The sequence below is a fragment of the Neopsephotus bourkii genome, unplaced genomic scaffold, assembly GCF_033783945.1.
Source record: "Neopsephotus bourkii isolate Nb327-2 ecotype Australia unplaced genomic scaffold, CSIRO-AGI_Nbou_v1 NB_923, whole genome shotgun sequence".
NCBI classification, from domain to species: Eukaryota; Metazoa; Chordata; class Aves; order Psittaciformes; family Psittacidae; genus Neopsephotus; species Neopsephotus bourkii.
This window is the reverse complement of record NW_026901417.1, coordinates 269,652-280,361: the sequence shown is the minus strand read 5'-3', so window position 1 is coordinate 280,361 and position 10,710 is coordinate 269,652. Positions and strand designations below refer to the sequence as shown.

The following is a 10,710-nucleotide window of genomic DNA, read 5'->3' as shown; positions in this document are numbered from 1 at the left end:
GCTGAAAAGAATTCCTTTTCATGAACTATATGGTAAAAATTACTCTGCAAGAAACCCCTTTCATGGCAACTGATCAGTGGGCTTCAGACAGGGAGGAAGGGGAAGATGTGAGCCTCAGTAGCTCATTAAATACATGGATTCTCATTTTTAGCCTCATGGACTTCAGGAACAGTATTTATGACACCAGTGTAAAAAAGCCCAACAAACCCCAAACAAGGGAAAAACCAAATCCTTTTCCATGGGTAATAAAAGTACTGGCTGATGCAGATCACCCACTTTCAACACTCCTAACAAACTCTGTCTGTATGGAGCAGCTCTTTGCTCCTACCAATATGAGAACATGTAGAAGGCTGAAGAGGAAACAAAAGTTAAATCAAACCATTTAAAAATACAGTACTGTGACAGATTTTATTTCATTTTTCTCAGTACTACATGCTTACTACCACTAGGAACAGACATGCCTTTTTTTGCTTTTTCCTTCTTTAAACCTATATTAAATGTTGACCTAAAGCTTGCTGTGCCTTGGAAATCTGGCTCAGGAGTTAACTGAATGAATTTTTATTTAAATAGATAAGCACTTAGTTTTGAAAATGAGACAAATACAGGTGAACAGGAAAATTAAATTACAAATTCAGTTCATACAAATATCTCTTATTCTAAGCACTAAATTGTGTTACGCTGAGATCTTAAAAAATTCTTAAAATACTTATGAAACATTATTTACAAATTATATAAATAAATCCTAGGTCACTTTTAAATTAACCAATACAACAAAAAAGTCACCTTTTTTGTACTGCGTGTACTAAAAATGTTCTTGTTTATTGATCATAACCCAGTTTGCAGTATAAAACGTTTGTTCACTTACATGGGTTCAAATGGAACGAAGGAAGGTATTGGGTTCAAAAGAAAACAAAACAATATTATAAATGCTTAAAATCAATGAGTCTTCTTAATGTTCTTTTCTGCACAGTCTGCAGTCATTTTTAGGAGTCCCTTCTACAGTATTCGTCTTGTGAACAGGTCATCTCAAAATAGCAGAGACATAGTTTTAGCAAAGGGAAAATACTCAGGACATTGCTCACACTTCACAAAGACCTTTCACCAGGAGGGAGAGGACAGAGAATGGAATGTCAGTGGCCAGCACAAGCCTTTACAACATTTAACTTAAAAGGCAGCATTTATAGAACTAATCACAGATTATACACATCCTGCACTAAACAGCAATCAAAAGGACTGGAAAATATACATTTAGGAAAACAAGAGACCAATGGTTTTCCTTTACCTTTGATAAAATTAATGCTTTTCTCTTTGTCTTTTGTTTTAAAACCAGCATCAACACCACCAACAACTACGACTACTTTTTCCTTTAACATAATATATGCCATATAATTACCGCATGTGAAAAATGTACAATAAAAGGAGAGAAACCACTGAATTTCCTATGCAGACACATGAAAATATAAAGCCATACAGATTCCAAAGTGCCATGAATACTAAATTCAAGTGATGATGGTTTATAGCATGTAGGAAAGAAACTAAATGAAACTTGCTCTAAGGGTTGCTGAGCCCTTCAGCTGTATCTTCAGTTTCCCCTTTGGCTGCTTTGGTGAGAATTTCCATCCATTTCATCTGCAGTTCTTCATCTTCCGCACTGAAATATAGAGTTTGCTGGGACTGGCAAAGCTTAAAGATATGCTTTACTTCAAACTTCTCACCAGAACCTGGTAAACTGACTTCATATCCAGGCAGAGGAATAGGACGTGGGCTCCGTCCATCCTGAAGAAGAGAACAAATGTAAAAGCTCAGCAACAAACGGTACTTGAAATGGGAGGAGTGGAGGTCTGCTGTGCAGGAATGCAAGATTCCCTTCCAGTGGGATTAATGAAAAGCCTATTTTGAACAGTTCCGAGCTCGCCCTGCAGTAGTAAAATGTGGCTAGAGATGCGTTACACCCGTACCCGGGGTATGGTCATCAGGCACAGCCTCGGACGCAGCAGCTCCACCACAGCTCCCCCGGCACCGGAGCAACCCAGGGTGTGCCGCCAGCTGACACCCCCCCCCCCCAGCCTGTGCCAGCACCTGCAGTGCCAGCACCCACACACCTCAACCAGCACAAGAATGCAGCTCCAGAGCCATGTACGGTCAGCTCCCCAGCCAGGACTGTAGCACACAACACAGGGAAGAGGCTATATTGACTGCTTACCTTCGAACAGCGAAAGGCAAAGAGTTACTGGTGCTGTATTCTTACTTAACAAGTTCCCTTTCACAGCAAGAATATAGATCCAGCAGTGGCATGGCTGGGGCCTTTCCTCATACAATTTCACAGACAACTAATGCACACTGTCTTTTACAAAAAACCCTTTTGCATTAGGTACAGGCAATTGGACCCAGCTTGAGAACAGGTCAGCGTGGTCCCTTTTGAACTTCAAGGGACATTTGTAGGACTGGTTGAAAGGAGACAAATAAGCAGAGTGGGGCACTGAGAGACATAAATACAACCACCAGGGAAGAGACTGAAATAAAATAAAATTTCAGCTTTTAAATGAATTGGTGAATCTTCTCAAAAAGGTCTTGGGTTAATTAATGCTGCTTTTCAGAGCGGTCAGGGGAGTTGGAGCTCAAATTCTTGAACATCCCTTCAAGACCAAATTAACTCAAAGACCTAAGGAGCGATACAGGTACCCAACAGTCAGATCTTGAGCATCAACCAACTCTTCTAAGCTCCCAGGAAAGGTGTACTTCAGCAAGGCAAGTCTATGGCATCACAGAGCAACTCATTTCAACTGATGCCAGCAAAGGTCCCCAAGCTGAGGTATAAACCACACAACCATCAAGTATCTGTAAGAAGCTGTTGCCTCTTATAGCACTACTTCTGCAGCAGCCTCATACCAAAGTTAACAAGGTATCCCACAAAGAGGTGGCAAAGTTGTTCTTTTGTCACCCCATATGGAATGCAGATGACTTTGTAACTCTGGAAGGGGACCACGGCTCTGAGAGTCAATGGCAAACAAAAAAAGAAAAACTTCTTTTTTCTAACTCTAAAACTGAAGTAATTCAAGTTGCAGAACTGCTCCCATCAGTGCAAACACATACATTAATGAAAGAGAAAAAACTGACACAGTAAAACATGTGTCTACACACTATTAAATCAATACAGGCTTCCTTCTTGCTGTTATGCAAAAATGCCAGATCCCATCTCTCGGAGACCAAGCCCTATTCAAGGAAATTCACTGTAGCTTTAGGTCAAATACTGAAGAATTGAGTTCCTATTTGAGCGTAAGCAGTTCTCTTACAAGCAGCATACAATCTCTAGATCCTGACACCACAGCCATCAGTATGAACAGAGAGGTCTGCGCATGCAGGGGTTCAAACAGACCTGCATACGTGGCAGTGCTAAAGCAAAAGAGCATGGGACTCATGAACACAAAATGCACAAGAGCACATGCAAGCTCAACCATGCCTGCTTCACCGAACTTGGTTTAGGAAAACAGGCACTAGGACTTGCCACATGTAAAGCTGGAGGTTGTCCATGACAATGGAAAATGATACTGTTTGTAGCCAAGAAGTGCAGTGTAAGAGCAAATTGATGTTTGTACTGTACATGTTACACCTACCCAACGTGCAGACACAGGCAAATTAAGCAGCCTGCCTTTGGTCTTGCTTCCTCCCTTTTCTTAATATGATGCCTTTGCGACTTTCTGTGTACCTGCCTGATCCAAAAGGAAGGGATTTCAATTATCTCTGCACAGCTGTGCTACTGACAGATAAAGACGAAGCACAGCCCCACACCACACACTCAGACCAGATCTCAGCACCATGAGCATCTCTGGATTCCCTCTATTCCACTGAGTCCTTCCCCTCCTACCTGGAGGCCGGCAAATACAGGGGTTATTCTGCATGCACAAGGAATTCAGGACCTACACTGAGCGCTTCAGTAGGATTTACAAGCCTTACAGAGAAACAAACTCCACATTCCATCTTAAGAGTGTACTGGATTTGGCTGGTTTAATTGTGGTGTTTTGTTACTTTTTTTTTATGTATCTGTGTATGCAATATACTAGGGTTGCACGGTACCAGTATCCTGTCAAAGCAAAACCCCCAGTCCTGAGAAGAGCTTTGCTTTAGTGTTGATTTCATTCCTTTTCCTGAGGTAGTGGGTGACATACAAAAATCTACTGCATGTGGAACACTGTCAGTAATCACAAGCACTGCGCACTCATCATGACTCTAAGCAGTGTCATATAATGGGTTATTTATCTAGATAATCACAGCAGCATTTATTTATTGCTCTATTATAGCCATTACAACACATATAGAGGCAGTTTTATTTCATGACCCTTTGATACAGACATGGCCCCTCTGCGCTGCACAACTCTCTGCAGCATATGAGCTCTCTCACACAAATACACTGAACAAGTTACCCACTGATAGACCATCTTCCCCTCCTACTTTTGAAAAGGCTTAGAAAATCCCTGTTTTTTTTAATCCAAATTCCACTCTCTACACACTTACGGTTTAATTCCAACTTCAGACACAAGTGATACAATGTTCACCTTAGAAAAGATATTTTGGAAGGTCGCTAGTTCCTAGCCTGACATCAAACTCACTGAACAGACCATGAAAAAACACTGGATTTAACAGTTAACAGTGAGGAACCATCAAATTAACAGCACCATGATGGAGAGCCAGATTTCACACTAGTGGTTAGGAGGGCACCAGAGATGCTAGAGACAGGCAGGCTTCAGATATAGCTCAAGGGGAAGCTTTGGGCACTCTTTGGGCAGCAGACCCTCACAAGGCCAGCAGTGCCTAGGTATCAAAAATTCCACAGGTCTAGTTTGCCTAGATACTGGCAATAGCAAAATCAGGTGTGAGTAACCTGGTCTAGTGCAAGGTGTCCATGCCCATGGCAGGGGGTTGGAACTGGTTGAGCTCTAAGGTCCAGCCTGAACCTGTCTGTGCTTTTGTGGTACGATGGTGTGCCAAGATGCAAAGCTCTCAAAAGGGCAAGGCTGAGTTTTGTGCAGGTCCAGTGAAAGCTTCACCTAAACAGGGCAACAGAAAAGCCCAAAAAATACTTCTCTAAACCCCTCAGCTCAACTTTAAACTCAGCTACTCCCATATTTTCTAGGAGTAAATCACATTTACATGATTAACAAAAGGTTTTTCTTCCGAAAGCAGTTTTCTCTTGGATCCAACCTGGTGACTATTACATACACTAGCTCTCACTAGTACAGATTTACTCCCCATATTTCTCCAAAATTCATTGCTTTTCTAGCTACTTGGCATTCCCTAATCCTTCATTTCTCCATCAGGTGTAGGTTAATGCCAGAGCTGTGGTGGCAGCTGCACACTTTACAAGGCCTGTGGGGGCAGAAGCTCCAGGTTCTCTCCAAAGCTCCTTCCAGAGCTCTTGGAAAGACAGACCAATGTCTGTAACAACCCTGATCATTAAGCTTGAGGTGGTCTTTGCTTATAAGCAAACTTTCATAATTCTACTCCAACATTTAAAAACCAGCTGCATAAGCTCTGTTCAGTCTGAGGACAGATAAAATTGGTATGATTTCCATACCTAAATAAGCTGTCAATTTTATCCTTATTGCCTTATGTAAGACTTACTTAAACTGTGAATGCTCAGCAGATTAATTAATTCTGCTGGAATAAGGATCTAAAGCAGAAGAGCAGTTTTCTTGCTATTTTAAAGCCTGTGAGTTGTATTTCCCTCTGCACATCTTCGGTGTGAGGGCTGGGAACGCAGAGGACAAATGCTATCAGGGCTTTTACTGCATCAGAAGATCCAGATTCACTTTGGTTTACTCCTTCCTCCCAAGAAGCAGCTATTCTTTCTGTTGTTTTGAAGAGCAACCCCCAACTTCCCAACTCCTGCAGCCATGCTTCACTTGGCCCGTGTTTGAAGACCTTTAATACCATTTTTGGCAACATTATTCCCAAGAAGCCCCTCTTCTTTAGGCACTGAAACTTTTACGCTTATTTGCAGGCCTGAAGAGGTTTCTGAGATGCTTTGAGGTGATTTTACAAAATAAAACAATGCCTGGGTAAGTAACATTCAAGCATGTGAGTGTTTCCCGCTGACTGCAGACACAGTCACCAGGAAAGAAGCTCTAGAAGAGGTTTTTCTCAGAATTCCAGTGTATACCCTGTAAACATTAACTTGGGTTAATTATTAACTTGGGTTAATACCAAATAATGCGATTTGCTCTGTAATTTTTTCCTTCAGGTGGATGCAAATGGAAAAAAGTATATGAGTGGGAATAGTAAGCCCTTAAAGAAGGAATTCATTTTTGTTCCTTATAGTCTCAAGCCGCAACTGCTGATTCCTGATAGTAAATCTTGTCTTAGTTATTGATAAATCAACCTTGTCCTGTTTGCTTTTTTCCCTGCCTTATTGGGAGATTTATCTCACACCTAAAATAGTTGAGGACACTACCCACTAAATTTGACTGTCATAAAATTAACAATCAGTGTCAAAGGCACCCTTTCCCCACAAAAAATAGGATCTTACTAATAACATCAACAGAGGCTCAAGATCAAATTTGGCAAGACATGGAACAAAGAATGTAGTATCTGAAGCACAGAAGCTCCTACAACTTCCAACCCTGACTTTTCACAACTGTCAGGAGGGGGTCTGGAGAACTTAGCATCATTCCGCTGTGCATTAAATGCAGCTGATGTATATCCCATGGGTTATAATTTGTACTGTCCTGCAACAATTGATTGGGCACTAAGAGAAATTATCTTCCAAGGTCAAACCATGTAAGAGATGTTTCTTCCTCTCATTTCCTCATTCCAGTCATTTCTTAGATGACATGCATTGCTCCTGAGTGAGGAAGGCCAAAAACTTAAGACTTCTTCCCTCTGCTCCCATTCACCTTCCTGAAGCTTGCCACTGTATGAGACACTCTGTCTTGATTTGTATAGGATATATGGCTTCTGCTGGTCTATTGCTGAGACACAGCTTTCACATCACTTGAAAGGTTTTTCAGCAAAGCCATTCTCTTTGCTTTGCTTTTTAAACCTTTTTGCCTTTCTCCAGACTCTGACTCCAGAGAGATCTGAAGATTTGGTTTGATGCATTCATCTCAGCGCTCTGCCTGAAGCCGTTTACTTCTTCAACTGGTTATTTCAGTCATGCATCTTGTGTTTAGTAGGAGAGAAGCCAGGCAGCCCATTGCTCACAGGATGAATTGGAAGCTTACCCAGTGTGGGGTGTGAATCCCAGACGAAGCCAAGTGGGCTCTGTCTGGAGCTCCACATTTAGGCTTTGAGACTCTTCAAGCACTACGCATAAAACATCACACATGCTTATTTAAAACCAGAGGTGCTCTTGCTGACAAGCAGCAAAACCAGTGCACTTTTAAAGATGTGTTCTTGCTGAACATTTGGTACAGGGTAGGCTTTACTCTGAATACCCGTATAAAATTATGAGTAATATTTAGCTCCCAGACTGTTCCTTGCTACAGCCATTCAAACTGATGCTAACAAAAACCCTTCACATCATGACTGCTACAGCAAATTAGGCTGAATTCGGACCCGTTTCTTCTTCCATCCCACCCAGGAGATGAAACAAAGCTCTATATAAAAGTGTCAAACACCAGATACAAACTTGGGTATGGTATTCAGCATTGTCATTCTTTACCTTCAGCACTAAGGAAGCATGGCTTATATTTCTATTTTGGATAGTCTATCTTGGATACAGATACTTCTATCCCTTGACTTTCATCACACACAAATGCTAGTTAGCTTCAACAACACGCTTCAGAAAAACAGAACCCACTAATTACAGTGATTATTTCAAGATAGAATTCCATGATGCTCTGACAAGGAGCTTTACCAAACACAGCCCATTTTTGAGGCTGAACAACATCTACATTTCCAGGAAACCTTCCACCCTCTCAACCTTGAACTAGGTTTAAAAAACCAGAAAAGCTTGAACCAGCAATTGCAATATTCAGGCTGCTTTGCAGCTCTATACATCTTACCAGGATGGGCTTTCCCTAACAAAACCTTTGAACACACCTGTCAGAAACCTCTAAAATGCCCCCAGACACAACCACACTAACCTTATTTTGTCCTTTTTGGTTAAAAACTTGAGAAGAAAAGCAATGAGCTTAAACATTTGCTCATCCATATCATCAGTAACTGAAGACAGTAAAGATCTGAAATCTCTGAGGCTTTGCGCCATATATTCGAAATACCAAGTTCATTTTTGTTGTTGAAACCAAGCCAAACCCTTTGACCTATTTCCCAGCTTGACATATTTAAAGTTAATGCTTTTTCCTTTTTTTCTTTTTGCTCTATGTTATCCACGAATGCCATTTTACCTGACTACTCCCTTGCAGATACAGAACAAGAGGTTCAGTCTTGGGGATGGTCACCCACATTTTGTACCAAGTCTTTCCTTTTTCAAGGAACTGGAGGTAGCTGCTGAAGAGGCTGTTTTCAGCTGCCAAGATGTTTTGCTTCTGGAGGAAAGGGAAAAAAAAGAGAGAAAAAAAAGAGAAGAGAGCTGTTTGTTTCCATTGATGCTTACGTGGGCAAAATGCTTCAAGAATTAAGTATAAAGCATACTTAAGTCGTTCAGAGTCAAATACTAATGTAGGGCAAATGCTGGATAGCATATAAATGAATACAAGCTTAATCATTATTATATACTACTGAGAAACCGCACAATTCCATGTGATAGAGGCAGATGCTGAACTAGGGTACCCAGCGGACATGAAGTCAAATTCCACCTCCACCAAGTACACAGAGAATGGTGATGAAGATGATGCAGCTACTTTCTTGATTAGCAAAGTAGGCTGGGGGATGAATCCAGACTAATGCAAAAGGTGTATTAACAGACACTGGTTGTACTTGGATGCAGAGAGACAGGAGCCACATCAGAGCACTATCAGAGCAAAGAGAGATTGAAAGAGATTTTTGTCTTCTCACAGGAAGAAAAACAAAATTCCTGCTCACATTAGACTTTGCACAGACATCTCCTGGGGATTCCTGGCATCTTATAATAACATCTGTAAAGTGGCAATCTCCTCAGCTGTTGTTAAGAAATTTTAATACAAACAGGAGGGAAAGGAAAAGTCCAGCTCTGATCTTTTTTTTTTATATACTCACTTTCTTAAATTTTATCTGCTCCTTTGAAGATTGAGCAGAAGGCTAGAAGCCTCAGCATATGACCACAAAATTACTCTTTTCCTTGGGTTTTTACAACATTTTGCTATAATCTGCTTTTTAGAGTCAAGCCACAGGTCCTGTTTCCCTGGTTTGCTTTTTGGGTTTTCAGGTTAACAGAGCTCTTGGCTGGGTTAGCTGCAGGTTTTCATTTTTCAGGCAAACAGCTCTGTTGAAACAGTGCTATAAAGTTTATCAGGAGATATCACAGCCTATAGTATGAGCATATTGAGTGCTCATCATCTATAGGCATAGCTTATGTATCTGTATATAATGCAGTATATATCTGAAGTTTTTAATGGATCCAGATCCTCGTCAGTGCTCTGCAGACACGGCAGTTCAGGAAAGGGCAATGTGCATTTATAACTCTACCCCAGCTGGTATTCCTGAGATTCTGGATGTGTTTGAGTACAAAATACCTGAGCAGCAGGATTCACTCTGGTGTAATTTTACCTGCATACGTATATTTAGTAGCCTGGAAAGAAATATGACATGCTGGGAAGCAGTGGGGTAGGGTCTAAGAAGACTATTTGAGAAAGCATTTACAACAGGAGTTCTGGATATGCACTGGCAGGTTTCCATTTCCTGCTCAGTCTAGCCATATTCCATGTAGTTTGGTTCTGCTAAGGAATATCATAGTCTAGGAGCAGTGTAATGGCTCTGAGGGATGGCTTCCAGAAAGATGTTTCTCAAGATAAGATGTTTTTCAGTATAGGCTGCAAATGTTCCTCAGCTCTCCACGCAGCGCTCAAAGCAGGATGGTGCATGTCACCGTATCAGCGGGAATTATGGTTTGCAATGAAGTTAAATTCTCAGTGTGTCAGTGTCTCTTTCAGGAGCCCAATGTCCCTGTGGGTCCACTTCCAATTGAGATGAGTGTCCTGTTTTATACATGCAGTGACTTCTGGCTATATTTCACAGGTAAAATAAAAACCTATTTCTTAAGGTGGCCCATGAAAAGCGTGGCATGTAATGGTACTCACAGCTCTGCTTGTAGTCTAAAATGGGCACTGGTAAGAGAATGTTCAGTTGTGGGTGAGGATAAAACAAAGCAGTTTGCCAACATGTTTCTGTTCTTGTAAAAAATACAGGTAGGATGTGCTGCTACCATGGTATAAAGCTTGGTGACATCTGTGGCAATTGTGAAGCAGTAGTTCACATAGCATATAATTTGTGGAAGTCACATCTTGCAGGAGTCTGCATTATAGCACGTTTGAGAAAGTTTCAGCAAATCCTGATGGTCTTTCAGAAGGATGCCATGCTTTTACATAAGCAACTAAGGCAAAATTCATTTCAATAAGATTCTGACAGGATGTGAAATAAGGAGTGCAAAAGTAGATGGAGTTAAAAGTGAAAAAAACAAGCCTTATTTTGCCAACAGTTACTGAGCACAACTCAGGATTTGAAATGCACCATAAGAAAGAAAAAAAAAAAGGCCAGAAGTTTTTCCTCTTATTTTTTTAACTTTGAAATCTGAAGCTCAGCTGCAGCACCTGTCTGCAACCCCCTGTAATCAGCATC

General features: G+C 41.1%; 1 protein-coding gene across 9 annotated transcripts in view; it reads right to left on the bottom strand.

Annotated features, from left to right (window-relative positions):
- Positions 1 to 389: 389 nt before the first annotated feature.
- FGD3 (FYVE, RhoGEF and PH domain containing 3) overlaps positions 390 to 10,710 on the bottom strand; it is a 129,619-nt gene continuing 119,298 nt past the window's right edge. For 6 of the 9 annotated variants that reach the window (XM_061357778.1, XM_061357777.1, XM_061357783.1 and 3 more), the window contains 2 exons: positions 8,343 to 8,483; positions 390 to 1,776 (listed from right to left, as the gene is read on the bottom strand). In XM_061357778.1, the coding sequence (XP_061213762.1) occupies positions 1,552 to 1,776; positions 8,343 to 8,483 (366 nt within the window). In that variant the 3' untranslated portion in view covers positions 390 to 1,551. Of the gene's footprint in view, positions 1,777 to 3,116; positions 3,711 to 8,342; positions 8,484 to 10,710 lie in introns of those variants that run through there. The other 3 variants (XM_061357776.1, XM_061357780.1, XM_061357781.1) reach the window with 3 other exon arrangements.